At 42.5% G+C, this 23,166-nt stretch overlaps 3 protein-coding genes across 4 annotated transcripts in view; 2 read left to right on the forward strand and 1 right to left on the reverse strand.

The window, feature by feature from the left end:
• Positions 1-49: 49 nt before the first annotated feature.
• Positions 50-8,445, forward strand: cgrrf1 (cell growth regulator with ring finger domain 1). The gene is made up of 6 exons (XM_076271804.1): positions 50-246; positions 583-719; positions 910-1,087; positions 1,472-1,619; positions 7,264-7,371; positions 7,622-8,445. Exons 1-6 carry the CDS (start codon positions 143-145, stop codon positions 8,000-8,002), a joined length of 1,056 nt encoding a protein of 351 aa, XP_076127919.1. The 5' UTR covers positions 50-142; the 3' UTR covers positions 8,003-8,445.
• Positions 8,446-8,510: 65 nt separating this feature from the next.
• Positions 8,511-13,671, reverse strand: psmc6 (proteasome 26S subunit, ATPase 6). Its single transcript, XM_076271803.1, has 14 exons — positions 13,561-13,671; positions 12,688-12,767; positions 12,489-12,528; positions 12,331-12,383; positions 12,173-12,240; positions 11,791-11,905; positions 11,607-11,694; positions 11,199-11,260; positions 10,993-11,116; positions 10,592-10,653; positions 10,254-10,374; positions 9,542-9,622; positions 9,364-9,435; positions 8,511-9,134 (listed from the first exon to the last, which is right to left on the reverse strand). Exons 1-14 carry the CDS (start codon positions 13,643-13,645, stop codon positions 9,016-9,018), a joined length of 1,170 nt encoding a protein of 389 aa, XP_076127918.1. The 5' UTR covers positions 13,646-13,671; the 3' UTR covers positions 8,511-9,015.
• Positions 13,672-14,223: 552 nt separating this feature from the next.
• The window catches only part of dnajc5ga (DnaJ (Hsp40) homolog, subfamily C, member 5 gamma a), a 14,618-nt gene continuing 5,675 nt past the window's right edge, over positions 14,224-23,166 (forward strand). For both annotated transcript variants that reach the window (XM_076271990.1, XM_076271991.1), the window contains exons 1-5: positions 14,224-14,403; positions 18,857-18,981; positions 19,239-19,452; positions 20,954-21,113; positions 23,003-23,088. In XM_076271990.1, coding sequence (XP_076128105.1) covers positions 18,866-18,981; positions 19,239-19,452; positions 20,954-21,113; positions 23,003-23,085 — 573 coding nt within the window. In that variant the 5' untranslated portion in view covers positions 14,224-14,403; positions 18,857-18,865 and the 3' untranslated portion in view covers positions 23,086-23,088. The remainder of the gene's footprint in view (positions 14,404-18,856; positions 18,982-19,238; positions 19,453-20,953; positions 21,114-23,002; positions 23,089-23,166) is intronic.

Below are 23,166 nucleotides of genomic sequence, written 5' to 3' on the forward strand. Positions count from 1 at the left end.
GCATGTACCTCTCGGCCACCGTACGTGAAAAGCGGAAGTATACAGAATGATGCGGACGTGATCGTATCTGGCAGCTAGGCTATATTGTTGTAGTGGTAAACTACAGCTGATTTAACATGTAAAACAGAGTTTCAACTTTAAAATGGCTGCGGTGTTTTTAGTTATGCTATATGAATACTCTCCGCTGTTCTACATCAGCGTGATAACACTGTGTTTCATCATTACCGCTGCCATGGTGTTGGGCTGGTAGGTGAACTGTCAACAATAACTGTCAGAGAAGGCTATGCACCGCTGCTCTGCAATGATTATGAATGACGTTTAGAAAAATCAGAGATTGTCTGCTGTCAGTTAAATAGGCTAATACAGTTCAATGGTGGTCGTGGTGTTAGTTACAGCTTTCTATCTTACCATTGTTAGTCCTGGTCTTGAAGAAGTAGCCTGTCACGGAATAAGTGATGTCACTTATCTGTCATTTTATGTGTAGGCTAGCCTACATTACAACCGTACATGTCCACTAATGCGGACCTGTCCTCTATGAAACACTTTCACGCCCTATACCTATCTCTCTTATGCCTTTGACAGGTTCGGTTTTGACGTGCCTGTCATTTTGCGAAGTTCTGACGAGGCAGAATCGCTTTCGACTGCACCGGAAAAGACCATGGTCCAGGTGACAAATCCCTTTGCTCTGGAGTTGGGGACCAAAACAGCCTCAATTACTGGTTAGTATCAATTAGCACAGATTCCTCATATAGAACCAAGTTCTTTATTTGTTAACTGAGTGGACTAGTAGGCCTACACGAAGAGGGAAGTTTACAGCTGACTGGGCTTCTCTTCTGATCATATTATCAAAAACAATAGAGGTGATCAGATTCCAATAACTTGTGTCTTCTTTGGTGGGCTTGATTTTAGAGGGTATTACGCTGCGCCCTGGCTGTTTGGAGGAATGTGTCCTTACCTGCTATTGGGGCTGCAGCATCCAGGCACTGCAGCTGGCAATGCAGAGCCACCAGCGTGGGCCCCGGCTCAGCACCCCACAGCTGTTCCAAGAGGCCCTTCACTTCCAGTACCACCACTGTCAGAGCTTCATGTATCCTCACTTGCAGTAGAATCAGGCACCGACATATTATTTGTCTCAGCGTTTTGTTTACCTCTTTGGACAGATAGTAGGAGGAAAGTTTATTGATCCACAAGGAAATTATGAAATTTGATCTTATGAGGACAAATGCTCATGCTATGGACAATCAGTAAAGATGTTTGATGCTTTAACTCCTCCCAGTGTGTGAAAACAACAGCAGTCATTGAACATGAGGTCCAGACTTGTTTTCTTTTCATTATAATATTGAAAGAAAATAAATGTAAGTGGTCTTCTTCAAATGTAAAGCTACTGATATGTGAGTGTATGTGAAATATCGTCCAGGCTCTAAGTCCCGATGCCCTTATATAGCTTAGGTTCCTTAACTCAAAGGTTCAGCTTGGACAAAGAGAGCAAAGAGGAACAGTTTAGCCAGATCCCTGCAGACCTGGGAATCACAGACCTGGGGCCAATGCCACGGGAACGCTACCCTCTGGTGGCTGTGCTGACTCTAGCAGAGCCTGACGCAAGAGAGACATACAACATTGTAAGTAGGCCTACTACAAGAAATCTAGCTCACTTCTCGCTAAAAAGGGAAAAAATCTATAAGGATTCAGAGGGTACAGAGAATTATATTCACTAGGGGTGTAAAGGTACACGTATTTGTACCGAACCGTTTAGGTACAGGATGTTAGGTTCAATACAGATGCGTACTGAATGTGCCAAATGCAGTCTTTAACAGGAATCAACAGTAGTTTTTTTTGCTTGCAGACCATGTTGCTCTTGGGTGCTCCTTGTTGGTGCCCCCCCCCAATCCCAATCCTCCCCCACCTTTCTTATGCAGCCCTTGCCACTTACTCTTCTATCCCCCCCCCCCCAGACAACAATTTCTATAGGCTTACTGTACCGAAAATGAACTGAACCGTGACTTCAAAACCGAGGTATACAACGAACTGTGACCCTGTGTACCGTTACACCCCTAAAATTCACATTTAGTGGGTGAAGTCAAATTGCAAGATAAACAAATTAATATGTTGCTTGTGCTCAGTATTGTACTTAGGGGTGGGCGATATGGACAAAAAATAATATCTCGATATTTTTTGTGATTTTGACGATAACGATAATTAGGCAATATCCTTTAAACATTTGTTTTTGTTAAAGTCTGAGTTACTTTACAGCTCATTATTTATGAATAGCATCATTATAATAATAACCAATAACCTAACCTGTGACTTTTTAACCAAATCAACCAATGCATTGTCACTCTATGACACATTTCCAATTCTGCCCCCACTTGTGTGTGTGGCAATGGTCTAGCCAGCTACATTAGAGAAGTGATAAATTAACCATTTTTATTTAACACACACACACACACACACAAATCACAAAGGGGGTCTGATCAGATTTAGAATCGTAGAGGCCTCAGATTTGGTGGCCATTTATAAAAAAAAATATCTGACAAATATGGGTTTTGTTAGGTGAAAAGAGATTGAAATCAGAAACTAACAACTATACAGTTAAATATTATACCATGAATCAATGTCATTTTTCACACACTCATGAACATAGCCCTTAAATATATAAATAATTTAAAAATATATATAAATTTTGGCTCCTGCAATACCAAATTGTATCATATGCAAGGTCATGTAGTGTGACATTTTTATCCAAAGTGACAAAAAAGGGAACAATAAAGGTACAGTGCGACTAGTTAGTGCAGCAATAAGCACTACTCGCATAGAATGGGATGACCGTTCAAGCAAAGGAGAAGAGACCTAGTCTAGTGGTAAGTGCTAGATTAAGCATGCCCAATTGTTTGTAGTGCTAGCAGAGGAGGTACCCTCGAAAGAGTTGGGTCTTCAGGAGGTTATTGAAGATGGTGCAGCACCCACCTGGGTGATGCACGGCAGCCATTATGCGCCAGAACGCTCACCACACACCAGCTTGAGATGGAGAGTGAGGGAGTGTATGAGCCAATTACAGTGGGGGATGATTAGGGGGCCAGATTAAATGAGCCAGGTTGGTAATTTAGTCAGGACACCGGGGAATCCCCTACTCTTTGCGATATGTGCCATTGGATCTTTAATGACCACAGTGAGTCAGGACCTCGGTTTAACGTCTCATCCGAAGGACCGCATCTCTAACTGTACAGTGTCCCCGTCACTGCACTGGGGCGTTAGGATTGATTGATCTTTTTGGCCAGAGGGAAGAGTGCCACCTACTGACCACCCACCAACACCACTTCCAGCAGCAACCTAGTTTTCCAAGGAGGCCTCCCATCCAAGTACTAACCAGGCCCACACCTGCTTAGCTTCAGTAATTCAGCTAAGACAAGGTATCCGTTGGTCTGGCTGCTGGCACATTTAACGAGTGTCCTGTGAGGTAGGATTCAAACCAGTAAAGTGTTGAGCCATAGCTGCCCATGTTTGCGAGTATGGAAAGAAGGAATACAGTGGCTAACCGTACCATAGGCTGCTGATAAGTCAAGCAGGATGAGGACTGAGCACTGATCTGTTGCTCTGGCTTCTTTTAAGGCTTCTGTCACAGAATACACAATGGCTAGCAGAACTAAGGGCTAAACACAGCCACCTCCCTGAAGACCCAGTGATCATCAAAGCGGCAGACATCCAAGAAAGGGTCTCATGCATGAAGAACTGGACAGCACCTGGACTAGACATGGTCCATAGCTACTAGAGAGTAACCTCCCTACATGAGCGTCTGGCCACACATATGAACCAAATACTGAGTGATGGAACCCACCCTGGATGGCTGACTGAAGGGTAAACAGTCCTGATCCTGAAGGACCCCTAGAAGTGGTTAACCCCATCCAACTACAGACCAATAACATGCCTCTGTACAATGTGGAGGCTCCTCTCAGGCATCATAGTGGATGTGTGGTAGACTACCCGAGTGGTGAAGGAGAAATCAGGCAGAGACAGCAGGTTAAAGGTCTCTTATGGCTAGGCTACATACCACTATATAAAGCAGACCTGACCGCAGGACTCACACCAGCCCCTTACCATGCGTCACAAAACTTTGAACCCCTGCATAGAGAAAAGCCGGTGTTCAAATGGCCAATTAACTAATTACTTCCGCCGACACCGGTGAAGTCTAAACACCCAAAACGGGCACACCGCCCCTACCTGGCGGACATCTAAAGTAAACGTCATGACATCAAAAATTACCATAGCACACCCCCAAAAACACACATGATCAAATATTAAAGCAACACCAAAGAATTTTTGTACCTTAAAATAATGTTTCCAAAGTTGTTTCCGTGGTTCATCAACTCATAACAGGGTGAACGGCACTTCTGCATTCGCTTCGCGGCCCTCTATCGGCTATAACCGCACTATGTAAGTTTGCCAGATCGGGTAGCGGATCTGTAGTTTGGAATGAGACATAAAGAAGCTACAAATTTGACTTGCATGATGTTGCAATACATCGTAATTTCATAAAATCATGCAACATATTCTACCCTGTCTATGGACATCGTTATTTGCAAAGCAGTTGCTGGATAAACAAATAGTGTGCGTGCGACAGAGGAAAACAGACAGACCAACCTGTGCACTGCCTGGATTGACTACAAGAAAGCCTATGACTCAATACTGCACACATGGATCCTGGAATGCTTGGAACTCTACAGCATCAAAATGACAAGAGCCTTCATCAAGAACTCCATGGTGCTGTGGAAGACAACCCAAGGCCAACTCTGAGTCCATTGCCAAGGTCACCATCAAGTGCGATATATACCAAGGGGATGCTCTGTCACCACTACTGTTCTGCATAGGCCTAAACCCCCTGAGCCAGATCATTGACAAGAGTGGCTATGGCTACAAACTGCAGAATGGAACCACAGGATCTACAGTGGTGACATCAGAATGACATTCAGGCTAGACAAGTGTGGCAGGATGGTAACAAAGAGAGGTGGTTAGAACAGAGGAGATAACACTACCAGAGGGCAACCTAGCAAATGTGGGGGACAGCTACAAATACCTTGGAATGCCACAGGCCAATGGGAACCAAGTGGACTTAGCAAGGAAAGGTGCTTCTGCCAAGTATGTACAGAGGGTGAGATAGGTCCTGAATGCTGCATGGGAAGAACAAGATGCAGGCCATCAACAGAAACACCCTGGAAACACCCTACAGAAAGTACCCTGCAGGCATAATAACCTGGCCAAAGGAAGAGATAGATTCCATTGACATCACAACAAGAAAGCTCTTCACAATGCATGGAGGGTTTCACCCCAAGTCCAGCGTCCTGAGGCTGTACACTAAGAGGACTAATGGGGGCCGAGGACTAGTGAGTGTCCAGGATGAAACAACTAAGATCCACCAATACATCCACAAGATGGCCCCATGTGATTGGATACTTAGTGAATACTTCAGGCAGCAAACACCTGAAAAAGAGGAGTGTGAGGAGGAACCATCATGCAAAGACTAAACCATGTATGGTATGTACCACCAACAGATAGAGGAGGTAGCTGACATTGAGAAATCAAATCAAATCACAGACAGCAAAGAGGCACTGATCATGGCAGCACAAGAGCATGCCCTGAGTACAAGATAAATAGAGTCTGGGGTCTACCATGCAAGGCAAGATCAAAGGTGCACGCTGTGTAAGGAAGCCCCTGAGACAGTCCAACACATAACAGCATGATGCAAGATGCTGGCAGGCAAGGCATACATGGAGCGCCATAATCAGGTGGCTGGGATAGTATTTAGGAACATCTGTGCTAAGTATGGGCTGCAGTCAAAATGGGATACACCTCCAAAGGTGGTCAAGAATGACCAAGCCAAGATACTGTGGGACTTGAAGATATTACCTTGAATTTCCCCTTGGGGATCAATAAAGTATCTATCTATCTATCTATCTATCTATCTATCTATCTATCTATACATTGCTTATATATGTCTTCATGAAAACACTACATTTGAATTAAATCTAATAGCAAAGTATCTTCAAGACAGCACTACCTTTGAATGAAATCTATAGTATCTCCTTCCCATTTTTAATTTGCTTTTCTTATCCTGTTCTGCATTGTCTTGTGTATTCTGTCATTGTTCTTCGATGTTACATTAGAAATGAACAAGCTGTTTTATTGCTCAATTTTGTTTTGTTTTGAAAGCAATTTAAAATAAACATGGTTATGTCATATTTCGTATTACCTTTTCAATGTCCGCCTACATTCCATGTATGTTGAAGGGTATGTTTTTGCTACATACTCATAAAAAATAGTTCATTTACTCCCAACTACCTGGGAACATACAGTCCAAATTTGGTGAGTTTCTGATCATTACTTCCAAAGATATGTGACAAAGCAAATAATGTCCTTCTTGCAGAATCCGAAATGTTCACAAGATCCAGTTTTGGGGAGGATTCAAATACCATCCAAAAAACTAGTTGTGCAGTAAAATATTTTTATACAACAATCCATTTCATAAACTAGAAATATCAAAGATATAAAAAAAACATGATTGGGTGGAGGTATCTCAAAAACTAGGCCATTTGGCCCTGGACTAATAGGGTATTCTATTTGTCCATTCTATTGGCTCCATTCTATTTTGAAGACTTGTGTTGGCTACACAAGTCTAATTTAAGGCTCTCACAAATAAATAGTATGGCTATATTGTATATATTGTACATTTTCTGAATCATCAGAGTGCCTTGAGTATTGAAGTTGTTGAGTTTTGTGGGGGATAAAAGTGTGTTATTTCTGGTTTAAAGAAGTCATGTGACGTCTGTGTTTGTCAGACAAATTCAGCACTGGGCTTAAATGAAAGCCTAGAAAGTCCCCTTTCCAATGATACCAAGCACCATATTATAGAGTATTGACAATATCCCTACCATGAGATGAAACAAGATATACACCAGATTTAAAAAACGGAATTTATCTTAGGGGGTTAGTAACTTCATGAGCTGAAAAAAGTGATTTCGCTACCACCCCTGCACTGCTATTGTGATTTTTCTAGTACTAGGGGTGTATACCTTGCCAAAAATCACTATGAGACTTAGTCCCCCCAGATGATACCGATGGCCCAAATTTGGGGCCCTGGCTCATGGACTAATATTCAGTGTGTGTGTGTGTGTGTCTTCATGCTCACCAACATATTTGGCTTTAAATTACCTTTTCATACCTGCTACATGACGTCAGTGTGTCCTTGTTCATTCACCCCCCTCCCTCCCTCAGGTTGCAAATGTCGCTGTGATTCATGTACCTGACGACAAGTACAGGCTTTCAGCACGCGTCCTGTTCCAGCATCTCCTCACGGCACAAGGGAACATGTATGAGCTCAAGGTATCACTAGGCATATTATTTACCTTCTAAAATTGTATTTAAACTTGGGACTCGTTTTTATAAAAGCCCTTTGGTTCAGGCAGTCCTCTGCCTGACATTAAATAATGCTTAGCAAATCCTTTAGGTCAATAGCTGTCCTCAGAGAGGAGCTAGTTGCAGTAATTATGGAAAATGTGCCAGGGCCATGTTTAAAAAGGAGGTAGCTAGATCTGCTATAGAGACTAAACCGCTGGCCTTTACTTCTCCATAGCCTCTCTTCATGTCATCTGATAATGAGGGGTCAACCAGAGCAGCGGACCCCCCTGCCAGTGGAGATGCGTCTGAGGAGCCCCAGGGCCCTGGCGAGGAAGCAGTGGAAGAGGAGGACGACCAGGCGTCGGAGGGAGAGTGGTCAGAGGCTCAGGGGAAGGATTGCGTGGTGTGCCAGAACGCACCCCTGAACCGCGTGCTGCTGCCCTGCCGCCACGCGTGTGTGTGCGACGGCTGTGTGTCCCGACTACAGCACTGTCCCATGTGCCGCGCTTTTGTCATGGAGTCCTTTGCCTTGTGTCAGAGGCCACCTACTTCTGCTGAGACGGAGGAAGAGGAAGAGAACAAAGATGTCGGAGGAAATGGAGATCATGAAGAATGAGGAGTGATTTCAGGTTTAACCTAGAGGTGATGCCACTTCACCATAGTCCCTGTGGGATACTGAAGAATTTTAGCATTTTTCCAGACTAGTTGGATGCATCTTTAGTTACTGGACAGCAAGACTGATTGTATTTCATCTAGATTTGAGAATAAGTTGTAGTCAAGGCTATTTGATCTAGTTTTCTAGATCTTTTTGTTTGGTAATGGCAAGACTTGTATGTGGTGTTTTTGTTTTGTTTTATCCAAACGCTTTGTTATGCGTTTTCCTTGCATTCCATGGATGGGAATCGGAGGTTTTAGCAGTATTAGAGAACTTCCTTTTATTTGTGTGAATGTAGGTAATTCAGCAGCTCCTTTTGATTGTTTTTTTAATTCTGTTAATGTATGTCTATGGTCTATTTATTTGTCTATAAGCTGTGAAGTACAATGTGTAATGAAACAAGAAAATGCTTAAACACCAACATCTTGTCAGATGTATAATGGGAATTAACTTACCCTTGACGAAAACCTTTCCAGTATCACAAACTTTTAATGACATGGTAAGACGCAAGCCAGGCACACTGCTTTTTATATGCTGAAAGGGTAAAGGTTTTACATTTTTTGTGGATATAATAGAAGAGCTCTAAATACTTGGCCCATGGGCAAAATAATAGTAATAATATAATAATAATAATAATAATAATAATAATAATAATAATAAGTGAATATCAATCCATTAGCATGTATCTGCTATTGCATGAGGTCACTTGACGGTAACTGCAGAAACAGCGTCTCTACAGCTGACTAAACTGGGGTCACAGAGGATGATGCCTACTGTTTAACAATCTAAACAAATCTGAAACAAATTGCCAAAATTTGAAGTAACAAAAAAAAGAGAAAAAAACAATAAACAAAACAAAAAACACTGGATCAATATAGATCTCTGATGGTGATATAAAGGAGTTATATGATACAGTACAACTCTGGCAACTCAATCAAGGTTTTCTTCAGGTGTTTGGACAAAAATGGGGTTTTCTATACAGGCTTGTAGTCCAGCTTGGACTCCAGTTTCTTGGAGTCGGCCACCTTGCGCACAGCCTTCATGAAGTCCTCTTGAGTGACGTACTCGTGGTCTGCACGGATCGCAAACATACCTGCACAGCCAAAGCAGTAATCAGAAACCAGGATGTGTTGTTCCGTGGCAGGTGTATAGCCAGTAAGCTCAAATTGGAGCAGTTGGACAGTCTAATAGTGTAAGTGGGGTACAGACCTTTATTTGCCATTGACTTGTGATATAATTAGTTAATGCATTTGTATACAGTTATGGTGGAACAAAACAACTCTGTGCTTATTTCAGTTACATAGCCATTACGCAGTTCTCACCTGCTTCAGTGCACACATTTCTCAAGTCAGCTCCATTGAATCCATCGGAGAGCTTCACAATGGCTTCATAATCTGAAACCAAAAACAACACCATGAGCTAGAGCTAGAGACAATACAGGTCCATTCAGAAATGTATTTCAAAACTTCAATACTTTTTCAGGACAGTCTATACACTGACCTATCTCTCCATGCTTGGTGATTGGACCAGAGTGGATCTTCAGGATGTCCAAACGAGCCTGCTCATTGGGAAGTTCAATGTCTGTTGGGGGACAGTGTCCATATTTTTGTTACATAGGTTAAGTTGTTTCGACCATTAGTGGAGTTTCCATTCAGCTCATGCACATTTTCTATGCGCAATCATCAAACTTCGACTAATTTTTGGTGCATTAAGCAAATTAATGTACGGTCTCCTAATCAAGGAGAGCATTTTGAACAGCTGTGGGATCAAAACGTTCATCAGGGCAACGTTTTTACAGAAACACATAGATAGAAATGCAACGAATTTCCATTAACTCTGATCACATTTTACCTATGCGAATCAAGAGTTAATCCACAACCTCGCAAATTATTTTTAATGATTGAATTATTCATTTCAAGTGTTTCCAGTCAGGATTTCTTATTTGAATGGTCAAAATGTGCATTAAAAAGTCCAATGGAAACCCAGCTATTGGCCCATAAAGCTTGCAGGCAATCCACAAGCACACAAAGCCATATCTAATACATTCAAAATTAGTTCGCTGTGTGACGCTTCACAAATTTAATAAACAATTATTTTTTATCTCTTCCAAGTTACGGACCAAGACTAAAGCTTGAGAATGACTCAAATGACTATCAACATGCCCGCCAACACTCTTTCGAACAACAGTTAAGCAAAAGTAAAATGGACTTACGAATCTTCCTGTCCAGCCTTCCAGGGCGCAGCAGAGCAGGGTCCAGGGTGTCTGGCCGGTTGGTGGCCATGATCATCTTGACCCTGTGCAGGGTGTCAAAACCGTCCATCTGATTAAGCAGCTGGAGAACAAGAAGACAGATACAGATATTAATTAGTCATGTCACAATACTGTACTGTTTTACCACCAAACTAACAGTTTAAAACACAAGAAACCACCGTCCCTTTCATGATTCTACATAATGGTACACTTCAATAACACACCAACGTTTAGCTATTTTTTCAGGGGCTTTCTGAGTTGTTTTTAAAAGAGGAGATAGGTGTGTGTACTTTGCTTACCTCCATCAGTGTCCTCTGAATCTCCCTGTCAGCAGATGTTCCTTCCGAGAACCGACGACCCCCTGTGGAAGACAAAGATAAGTGTCAGGAAAAAGCTATGTGGGCAGATGATGAGGTGTTCCAGTTCTGTTGTGGCACTGTTTGTTGCACCATCTACAGCAGCGGTTGTCAAACTTTTTCTCACACTTTGAGAATCGCAGGTCTGCACTGACGCAAAGAGTGAAGTCGCCATGATTAGGAAAGTAATAGTTGATCATGCAGTTCCAGAAGAAAACTGACATGCATTAAGTATCAGGCTGAATCCACAAGGTTGAGGGAAACTAGGTGTCTCTCTTTTCTGATTACTGTACATAAAATTGAGCTTAGCACATTATATCACCTCAAAAAAAGAAGATAGTTACCAATGGCATCAATCTCATCCATGAAGATGATGCAAGGCTGGTGGTCCCTAGCATAGTTGAACATCTCCCTGATGAGACGGGCACTCTCACCAATGTACTTGTCAACGATGGAACTGGACACTACCTGTTTAAGGAGAGGCTATTAGACCACCGCACTACCAAAATACACCGTTTCCACAACAACTATCGCACAGGGAAGACCTCACCTTGAGGAAGTTGCAGTCAAGCTGACTGGCCACGGCTCGGGCCAAAAGGGTCTTGCCCGTACCTGAGTGAGCAGACTTAAGGTTACACATGCAGTCCAAAAACAGGATATGGCAGTCCTAAATGTACCACATGACCCCTTAAGAGCAGTCATATATGGGACATTTCCATCCATGCATATATGTATTTTGGCAATGCTTGAGAAAAACATTACATATTATCGATGTCTAACATCTACACATACAACTATAGTGAAATACTTTCATGTCATGCATCTTAAAATATTAAGTAACTATAACTCGACACGGATGACTGATAACTGCAAATGAATGCCATCAACCTATCTGAACAGTTCATCTGATAGTTTGTTTGTGAAGGAGCTGTACAAAACCTGACAGTAAAAACCTCACCTGGGGGCCCATAGAGCAGACAGCCTTTGGGAGGGATGATGCCCACCCTCTGGAAAAGCTCAGGATTGGTCAGAGGCAGCTCAATCACCTGCAACAGCAAACAAACATCATATTCAGCTCTGTCACAGGAGAATGGTATGGCTATGCAAGGTACATTTCTCCCTTTACACAAGCTCTAGCATACCTCTCTAAGTTCCCTGATCTGCTCAGAGAGCCCGCCGATCTCTGAGTATGAGACGCTGCCTGGGTCTTCGTGAGACATGTTGTACACAAGAGGATCCACCTCTCGGGGAAGGTACCTGTGAATGAGACATGGAAGAGGTTAAAGTCAATGCGTTAAACAAGTGCCATGGAGAACATCATCTGCTGCTGAGATATTGACTCATGCATGCATCACTCCAACATTGGATTACTGCAACACCCTACTTTTTGGTGTCACATACTATAGGTTATAGTATATTCAAAATTCTGCCCCTAGGGTGCTCAGCTGTTCTTGGCCTCCCACCACCCCCATGTGTTAATAATATGACTTCAAAAGATTGGCAGAACACTTAGAAAGGCCTTACCTCATGATGGTCAGTGTGGTCATGTCCAGGGCCACTCTAGTGCCAGGTTTAAGCTTAGTTTTATCCAGCTACATAACACAGACACATGTATAAGACATCTTAAAACTCTAAAATGAAACAATTTATGGATGAGGGTTCATGTCGATATGGGTGCATACCTGTCTGCGGCAGCCCACCACATAACGAGGCCCATTGGTTGCCTTGACAATGACTGAAAACAAAGACTTAATTAGATGAGGATACTGCAATACTTACAAGATTGCATACATGAGAATTTCTGGTGAGACAGAGTTGGCAGGTGACAGATAAAACTTACATTTTTCTTCAGTTAGTTGTTTGAGAACCTCACCAACAATCTGTGTTTGGGGGGGGGGGGGGTAGACATTTGTACACATTTAACTTTTATATAGTTGATGTACACACCGAACACTTATAATTGATGTACTACTTCAAGCTAGGAGCCGACTGCAAACAAGTCACTTTAGCAACGGGGTATGATGAGCATTATTTCTTACCTGGCCAACACTCTGCAAGGCCTTTAGGTCATTCTCAGACTTTTCGTACTGCTTTGTCAGCTCTTTCAGCTGTTCCCTCACTGAAAAGGATGGAAATAAATATTGTATACGGACTTTGTGACAAGTGTAACCAAGTTGCAGATAGAACACCTTACTTTTTTACATAAAAAAGCACGATTACTCAAACATTAACTTTTGCTTTTTCTGCTTCACTCTTCATTAGGCCTGGTTATAGAAGTTAACCATAACCAACTTTATACAAGGTAAACGACACCTCGTCAATATCTGATCACCCGGCAGCTTGTGGATTTTCGCAAAAGAAATGCTAACGCCACATCAACATGTACACTAAAGTTAAAATGTCGAGTTAATAATCTTTATTTTCTAGTTTATAGTCTTCACATTGCTTCAGCTAACAGTCAACTTCTAGTCAACAACCTAGTCACCAGCTAACGTTACGGTAGCAGCTAGTGATGTCCCCCAAACAGTAACGTTAACGTTAATAACTGGTCTAACGTTAACCAACTTCGCTTGGAGTATAACTCTTTGCTAACGTTAGTCGACCCAGATCTGTTTAAAATCAGACGGGGGGAAATCTAAAAGCCTTAATATCGTTATTTAATTGTTCTAGACATTTCCAAAATCTTGCTCAAGTTATTTAGCCAACTGAATGCAATGCCAGCCAGCTAACAGGCTAGCGTTAGCTAGCTAACTTTCATCCCGATAACATGACTAGAGCATGACAAAGCGTCTTGCGCTTTAGCTAGTTTGCTAGTTCTCTGGGAGCCGAATTTTCAGTTAGAATGACGGATTAACAGTTCAGGATATAAATGTAATATACCCTACACTTCCAAAGTGAAATTTGAATCTTACATTCTTTTAAACGTCCATCAATTTCCTTGTGTTCCAACAATTTTTTCCTGTAGTCTTGCAAGCCCTTCTCTCTGGTGTCAGCCATGTTTCCCTACTGAATGAACCACCGAATGCCCGAGTTTGACGGTGTCAGACGGTGCGTTGCAGCTAGACGACCATGCATAATCGTATCGCCCTCATGAGGTCTGGCGGATACTCAGGAGTTGCGATGGTTCCCATCGCATCACTGAACACCGAGATTTGTGTTCTTTATAATTCTGGTGAAAAGTGTGGTATCTGATAGAAGGTTGGAATGCCAATGTACATATTTTAGGTAATACAGCTTTTAAAACTTTACCCATTAGCAGCCAGTTTCCATAGATTAAATTACAACAATGTATTTGCAATGAATGCATGATTTTAACATTTTCTACCTCACACGGTTACAGAAATTCTTCAAACGGAAAATAAAATCATGCGATGGAAGGATGTAAATAGACCTCGTAAACCAAAGATGTGTAGGGGCAGGCCTAGGCTACAGTAGCTTTGCCAAAGATTGTTATTAACAATCTTTGGCTTTGCTTTGCTTTGTAAGGTTTTCTTCTCTAGTAGGCGAGGTACCGGTTTTCATCTTACCCACAATGCATTGCCAGCGGGCGTGACATGCAACAATCAACCGAACGATGTGGTGACTGCTTTTCGTGTGTAGCGGTCTCTCTCTCGCATGGTTCTTCCACTGTGTTTGGTTCTTCAGGCGGAGGGTACTTTGGCAAATAACGGATACTTCTGAGGGGGGTCTTAATACAAAGCGGTTGTCTCTATGCCCCTGCTACAGTTTAAATCAAATCATCTAATTTGCACAAGGTAAGTACCGCTATGAGTCGGGTGTGTTCCCTAGATGAAGCGCGCTAGCTTGCGTCCGCCACCCGGGTAACTTAGCCGTTTTTGCAGCTGAACGCCAGCTAAAACTGCTCGCCGTTGTAACTAGCATTGTCAGCCTCCTTGTAATACTAGTCGCCGGTTTACCTCGTAACCTAGCCAGATTTGACGAGCTGTTACAGTTCATTATTGTTATAGCCACCTAGCATGATATGTTGGAGGGTGTTTTACTGATTAGCTAACGTTAGCTCACTATGATAACCAGTTGCCAATTGCTAACCTTAAATACACTGGTGTTTGTTGCATGTGATTCAGTAGCTAGTACTCTCCAAGGTAAACTTAACTAACTTAGCCTTCTTGCTAGCTACTTGGTTAACTTGGCGGATTATGTTGTTATGTCATCGCCTATTTATGGCAATGGTTACCCTGTTTGTTCTGTTTATGTGCTCCATTGTGTATACAACGTTAACAGATGACAAATGAATAAATAAAGTTATAGTCACGTCGTTCTCCAACGATAAAACTTATACATTCAAGTAGATAACCATTAGTAGAGAGAAGCTGGCAAGCTAGCGTCTATGTTACAAATAAACAAAGGTTAACATGAACGCACAGCCATACAAACCCAAGCAAGAAACAGGATGTTAAATAAAGCAATTCCCGATGTTAGGATTAGTGAAGGATTATTGTTCTGCAAGGGACATCAGTGCTTACAAGAGCGAGTAATGATAGACTAAATTGGGCAAATATTGTCACCAAACCTCATCCTCCACCACCAAAAAACGTGTAATGCAGAGCATGTTTGGCGGGTTATTACATGTAAGCACCATGTTTTCAAAACCTCGATTTTATTTCAAACTTAATCCCGTGACTAATCTTGCAGATGTCTCCACAGTTTGGAATTATGTGTATTGTCAAACTTTCTAGCCAACAGCATTGAAGGGGACAGATGATCAGGGGTGCTGGCTTATAAAATATATAAAAGAGCCATCATACATCTCACCGCTTTGTCCAGATTGTGCCTTCACATGGAATGCTATACTGATCAGTGCATCAAGGAAGTTTTGGTGTCTTGTCAGATAGTGTCCTGGTAAAGACTTATTGGTCACATACTGGATTGTAGCATAACTCTAATATCTCTAGATATAATATTGGATCCAACTCAACCATTGGATCCAACTCAACCATACAGAATGCAACAGCAAGGCAAATCTGAAACTATGAAGAGCAAAATGAATCTCTTAGTATGCCAGTCACAGCCTGCATGTTTGATAGTAACTATGAAATGTCTATTTGTAGTACATCTTTATGGGAGTTTTTTTTTTCAACATTAGGATAGTACAGTTGCTCAGGATCATCTTTAGAGTGGAGAACTTCCACTATTCTAGAGCCTAGGGATGTGTAGGAGTTTTTGAGCTGTGAAGTGCTGACATTGTGTTGTGAGTCTTAACAAATAGCATCATTGTTGGAGCATCCAATAAGCCCAAGGTTATTGTACAGACTGTATAATAGAGAATCACATGGCATAGGGCTTATGAGGCAAAGGAACCCTATAATGATTAATCTCTAGAGTTGATGTCCATAACAATAATTCATCAACGTTACTTCAGAGCTTGTGTGGCAGGCAGGCAGGCAGGCTCATACATGTACCCAAGCTTTGCTTAGGGCTGCTATATTACTGTAACATGACATGTGGGTTATCATCCCGATCATTATCCTGGATGACATAAGCTAGCTCAACCTGTTAGCAGTGATGGACCAATGGACGTGTGGGTGTATGATATGCAGATGGTTTTCAGTTATTAGAATTAGAAACACTTTTTTTCGAGGCAAGGTGTCCTCAATATTTTTGTACGAGGACCTTAAGATTTTGATGTGTCGCAATACACTGCTGTCTAAATCAGGATGTGTTATTGATTGTGTTGGTTATCAGAGAGATTCAGTATAGGACATGATTAATATTTAAACCCCTCGAGGTAATCTGATGAATGTAATAAAATATATCATATTTATCAGCATGATTTAAGCCTCAATGCAGGTCCATTTGTAGAAATTGACAATATAAGTTAATAGAGATGGCAACCATGGTTGTGTAATCTATGGAGCCAGGGTGTAATGTTGTGTTGTAAAGTGGCTTTACTGGCTAAGTGTCTTGTTTATCCATGGTTTGAAAGTACATGAACAAGGGCATTTCTTAAACCCGCTTGAAATCTTTTATTCAAGGATTGACCAGGTTCAGTCTGGGGCAAAAGTGGCTGCAGAAGGAATAATTGGGGTAAGAATTAAAGGTGCCTGCACATATATTGAAGTCTTTAATTCAGCCACAAATGCCACAACCACATCAGTCATTATGCCAGACATTCATTCACCCCCCCCCCCCCCCACACACACACACACACACACACACACACACACACACACACACACACACACACACACACACGCCGCCACCACCACCACACTCCACTAAATGTAGAGATGTTTTCTCTTTCTGACACATCTTTGAAGCTGTTGAGAGACATGCTATAGAGGCTAGCATGGTGCTAACCCGTTGACTTGGACAAGTAATCTGTGAGATCAGCAAAACGTAATCGTCTTTACCTCAGGCTTTACAAGAGTTCCCTGGCTTTAGCCATTGTATCGCTCAGCAGAATTTCCTTGTTTCAGTCCTAGTCAATTATTTTGGGTTTGACTGGCTGTGTGAACAAGTTGGGCTGCTGAGTGTGAATTTGTCCAGTGCTGCTGAAACCGGTTTCTGATTTTCTCTATAACGTGTACATTCAGATGTCTTGTTGTGTTTGACATTTGTATTGGCTACTTTGTGACACAATAGTGTAATGTTATATGTCTCTGTAATGTTTGATTGCTGTCATGTAATTAGGCCTAGTAGTAGTCAAGTTTTAGAATTCAGTGAAGTAATCTTGCACTGGAATTACGGCCGAATGATTTGGGGAGTATCTAATTGTAATTTTTCTGACCGACATTGCGATTTGATTTTGCCATATACATTTTGAAAGTCAAGCTTCAGTTCAATGTTCCAAATGTCCCAAAAGTTGGGCCACTTCTGATTCGTGAGCATGTGTAGTGCATTTAGAGCATTGCAATCCTGATTGGTGAGCATCACTGTCTGGATGACATGAATATAAAAATCATAGATAGTGTTTGGGGAGAGGACTGCTTTACTTATGTAAAATTGCAAACACAATGGTTTTTCATTGCTTTACTCAGCATGGTTGCATGATGCATGCTGTATATTAGAAATACTTTCCAAAACAACAGCAATTATATGGGTGCTACTGTTTTGTGAAGTTTTCCTCATGCAAGCATCAAACACTGGTAGGCAAATTGAGAAAATATTTACTGAATTTAATTTAAATGTTACACAATGTTTCAGGAAACATACTACCAGCTTTTTTGTATGGCAAACGGTGGAGCAGATTGGCAAAAATCACTGATCTGGAGTTCTTTATTATACAGGAAGAATAATTAGGCTATAGCTTTTGAGCACAGTATATTCAAATCTGACTCTATACAATACTCAATGCTATATCTGCCGCTTGTTTCCCAGTCTCTGTGCTCCGTTTTTATAGACAATTGCAATAATCCACTTTGTTCTGTTAAATATTATTACATCGTAGCCTACCAACATTATCTTTGCAACTCAAGTGGTTTCAGTTTCTCTCGCGTGAATGTGCACAGGCATTGAATGAATGTTACCACTATTACTTAATTGTATGCCTCTATGTTTGATGACACCAAATTAATAAGTGTTTCCCGATGGCCGAAATTGTAGTTTGCATTTTCTGTCGCGCCCGCGATTCCATGATAAGTTGTGCCGCAAATGATCAGACGAGTGACCGAAGTGCCGGACAGGTACGGTGCTGGTCTGTGGCCCATAATTTGAGAAACGCTGTTGTAGCCAATGACCTCATTAAGGGAGCAGATTTGGCTCCCTGTTTGCACTTCCCCTTTGCCTGCCTTGTTTGTGTGACCTTTCTGTAAGTTGCCGCATGGCTCCCTGGACTATTTCCTTCACTTGCCCTGCTGATTGCACCACGCTGGGTTGCCTGTACCTAGTAACACTTCAGCACCTGTTAGGTTGACATGAAACTAGTTAATTGGTGGTTACTGGCAACGCAGAGGATCTCTATCTAGTGTAAGTGTCGTCCTCTCGTGCAAGTGGCTCTGGATGAAAGTGTCGGAGATGGTCTAGTAGATAGGGATCTGGCCTTCCGGGTCTTTCACCCCAAGTTGCCCCAGGGGGACTGTCCCTGTACCAAGTTGCCCCAAGAGGACTGTGCCTGTACTAAGTTGCCCCAGGAGGACTGTCCCTGTACCAAGTTGACTGTCTCAGAGAGACTGCTAAACGACGATGAAGTCCAAAAAAATGTCACGTTACATGAATGAATGTGAATGTCTCGCCTCTCTGGTTTTGCAGCAGTCAGTCATGGCAGAGCCCAACCGGCCGCCTCAGCGGAAATTGTCCACTTCGGGGGACAGCCTATATAAGGTGCTTGGACTGGAGAAAGGGGCATCTGCCGACGACATCAAACGAGCCTACAGGTGAGACTAGCCACAGCTTCCTTTCCCAATCACCTCAAAACTATTTTTGTCTGCAGCAGTTTTCACAGCAGCCATTTTGACATTAAAACACAAGTGGCGTCACTAATGGTAACAGTTTAGGTTCTAATGAAATGAAACGTAAGCTTCATGAATGTCATTAGTATTACCCATACTATGTCAGAATGGCTCCTGTGAAAAAAGATCTATTGGCAAAGCCTGTGCCCAGACTCCACTGATGTTCCTCTCCCTGTCTAAAGGAAACTTGCTCTGAAGTACCACCCAGACAAGAACCCAGACAATCCAGAGGCGTCTGAGAAGTTCAAGGAGATCAACAATGCCAACTCTATCCTTAACGACGAGACCAAAAGGAAGATCTACGACGAGTATGGCTCCATGGGGCTGTACGTGTCGGAGCAGTTTGGCGAGGAGAGCGTCAAGTACTACTTCCTCATGTCCAAGTGGTGGTTTAAGGTGAGAAAATGCTCTGTGTCTGTTATTAGCTACCCGTTGGTGTGTGTGTGTCATGCCATGTTTTAGAATTAAAGTTGACTATCTTAGCGAAACAAAATCATTTTGTGTGTGTGTTTTCCGAGCTAGTCCATTGAGGGGTCATTTATGCTTAGGTCTGTATCAATAGGGCTCTCTGAATAAGGGGTCAAGAAGGCGAGAGCTGCTTGTTTATTATATGAGCTTTGTTTAACCAGCTGTAACAGTAAAAGTAATGGCCTTATTTTACCTTTAAGGTCTTAACATTCTGTTCAGAATGTTAGTAGCCTGTGTCACGCAGGCAGCTCAACTCTTGGGTGCTCCTTGTTGGTGCCCCCCACCCCCCCAATCCCAATCCTCCCCCACCTTTTTTATGCAGCCCTTGCCACTTAATCTACTAAACCCCTCTTCTACTGCACTTTTTACCCCCCCCCCCCCCCCCATTAATGCACAAATAGGCTGACACCAGACATAATTTCACTGCATTTCTTACTTCCAGTAACTATATGCATGTGACAATAAACTTCCTTGTATCCTTGATATCAGAGGTGAATACAACAGTAAAATAGGTTTGATTTCATGCAGCACACAAACTGCTACAAATTTGCAACTTACTCGCACTACAAAAGACTTAGAATAAAAGTATTTTGATTAAAGAATGTGAAATGTCTGAGAGTACATTTATTTGATATGAAAGACAGATTGACTTCACATAACTACTTAACATTAAGGTTACATTACCTAAGATGCACTATTTCAATTCAGTTCAGTTTAATGGTGCTATTGGCAATGGATGAAGTCTCTAGACCCTATATAGACAGGGCCTCATATTGTGGTCGATACCAAGGCTTTTCAAAATGGACCTTTGGCTACCGAGAGAGGGACAGCAGGGTATTGTTCTCATGCCTGTCCACTCATGCCAGAGGACTGAGCCATGTCTCAACAGTAGGTCTAAATAGCTCTATTTATAATCTGCTTTGTTCGTATAAAAAAATTAGTCTGTGAGGGACAGGCGTATTATTGCTGTCCTAGTCGTGATTAGCAGTAATAGCAGTCTTTGATTTTTGAGTACAGGGCTGAGACACACACGAGTAGAGCGAGCTTATGATGTATGAATTGTTAGTGTCCACTGAGCTTTGATGTACAAAGTCACGATTTAATAGCATCAGGACTTACCGGAAATGGAATAGCCTTACTTAAGTCCAGCATATCGTCAAAATGTTATCTCTCTTGCGTTAAGACCCAATATGCTTTCAAAAACCCCCTACAGCTTGGCTGAGCAACTTCACTGGCTCGGGGGGGAAGGTCTCCTGTTACTGAAGCGAGAGTGACTCTGGCTCTCGACCCTGACAACCTCCTCCCCCTCCCGGACGACCCCCCCCCCCCCAAACCCACTTCACCCCCCCTACCCCCCCAAAGCGTGGCGGTCATGGAGCCCCAGGAGTGTCCGTGTCCTGACGACCGGTGCGCCGTTTGTCTCCCGCAGGCGCTCTTCCTCTGCTGCACGCTGTCGTCCTGCTGCTGCTGCTGCTGCTGTTGCTGCTTCTGCTGCGGCAAGTGCAAGCCTCCGGAGGACGACGACAACTACCAGTACGTCAACCCCGAGGACCTGGAGGCCCAGATCAAGGCTGAGGAGCAGAGCGGAGGTGAGTTCCGCAGGAGAGACCAGTCCAGTTGAGTCCAGTGATTCATTTTGTTTTTGTAGTAAATCTCATACTGTAGAATTGCTCTTTTAGGTCGGTAGTTAATGTTGTTTTTGGTGTAGAATACAGTCGTAGTTGCTTAGTCCATTTGGGCATTTGGAAGTTTTTTTTTTTTTTTCTCATTCTGAAGACAAGGTGAGTGTCATAAAATTGCAGTTTATTATAGAAGCATAATGTACTGTTGAGTGATTTAGACAGAGTCAATGCTCAAGGATGCCTGTGTTCTTGGGATCAGTCCAACACCCCATAAAGAAGCAGCTCGAACTACCTGTGTGTACTCAAATAGGAAAATGCAATGGTTATTCATAACCTTGTTCACTTTGGCAGACTTCCCACAATCGATTGATCGATCAAAGCTATAAGTGGTCCCCGCATAAGTCCTCTTATTTCAAAGTCCCATACAGTTACAGCTTTTGCGGGTTTGGTGGCACTACCATTGGCTAGAAGTGGTCCTGGTATTACAGAGGATGCAGGAGATGGAACTCTGGGATGTATCCTGCCAGTGTTTGGACCTCGGCGAGTGCACCTTTGGCAGGCGTCCCGTAGTCACAGGGCTTTTTCCGGCCGATGTCTCTTTTTCCGCTTCACTCGTCATTGTCACTTCCACTCAGAGCGGATGTGCCACAGAAGAGTTGCCCAAGGGGAACCGCAGATGGGCGCCGAAAAGGGAAGCGACACAGACACACCAGCGTAGTGTTTGCCATTTTGCTGTGCTGTCAGATCCTTTAGAGGGGGTACATGAAACGGTACACCTGATATCTCCCAAGTGGAAGAAACACTAGACCATCTTACAAATTAGCCATGTCTGGCTGACCTAAAAGCTGGAGTCATCGGTATTTATGTCACCTGGATGTTGTTCAGAGTTAATGATGGGCCTGTTTTTGTCTAAACACCAGGCTAAGTTAACTGGCAGTTGAAACTGCAGTTGTGTTTACTCATTAAACTCGAAAACTCGGTGTCTTTATGAGTTATAGTGTCATTACAATTATAAAATATATATAATAATACTGTTAGTCACTATTGGAAATAGTGAAAAAAGATCTGATTTTATTTTAGACAATGCTAGAAACTATTCTAGCTTTAAAATAGCAAAGGACAACTATAGTACTTCAGTAGATTTGAGGTTGATCTGCTAAAATCTAGCAGATCAACCTCAAAGTATATGCAAATTTAGAGTTCATGTCTTGTGTCATGGATGACTTGTCAAATTCCCCCCCCAGCTTAACTTTGTTGACATATGCTACGAGACATGGTGATGGCTCATCAGGAGCTCATAATGGCTGTCCCTCCTCTGTGGATTTGTCTGCTGTGAACCCCTTCCCCAGGCTTGATGGAGTAGCCTGTGATGTGGGAGCCTGCCTTTGCTCCAGACCGCAAGCCCTCGCTCATGTTGGCCCACTGGCTATACGGCACGTCACACTCCTGATGGGCCCCCATTGATGTTAAACTCCCTCCACAGCCTTTGATGGTGGTTCGCTCTCAGCATTGGAGCTGTTTTGACATTCAGATTGCGAGGAGTATGTCCTTGCAGTGGCGTTTATAAGTATCAGAGAGTAATATGGATGTCTCGTAAGCAATAGGTCCAATTCCTTGTTTTTTTTTTTTTTGTTTTTTTTTTGTGCACTGCGATTGAAGTTCGATGTAATCGATGATGTGTACACAGTAGGCCGTCCACGTATGAGTTTTGAACAAGCTGCAAATATAACTTAAAATATAAGTGTCAGTGAAATGATAAAATCTTGAATAAGGTAATTGTAGGCTTGGTTTGAAGACATATGTTATTCATTTATCATACATACTTTTTGATGTGTTTATTTTTGTCTCTTGCCCAGGAGGTGAAACGGTAATCATTGTGCAGCCTATTCCCAGTCCAGGCCCAGAAAACCCCAGCGAAACTCTACCGGAGTCAAAATGACTCGTAAGGCACCCGCCTCGTTTACGTGTGGTCACTTTTTTTTGTCTGTGGCTGTATGTCTGACCACTCTTTCACATTAAC

The sequence above is a fragment of the Alosa pseudoharengus genome, unplaced genomic scaffold (genome assembly GCF_046254945.1).
Source record: "Alosa pseudoharengus isolate Yale_2024_CS ecotype anadromous, Long Island Sound unplaced genomic scaffold, YU_APseudo_1.1 YU_APseudo_1.1_scf_7, whole genome shotgun sequence".
Taxonomy (NCBI): Eukaryota; Metazoa; Chordata; class Actinopteri; order Clupeiformes; family Clupeidae; genus Alosa; species Alosa pseudoharengus.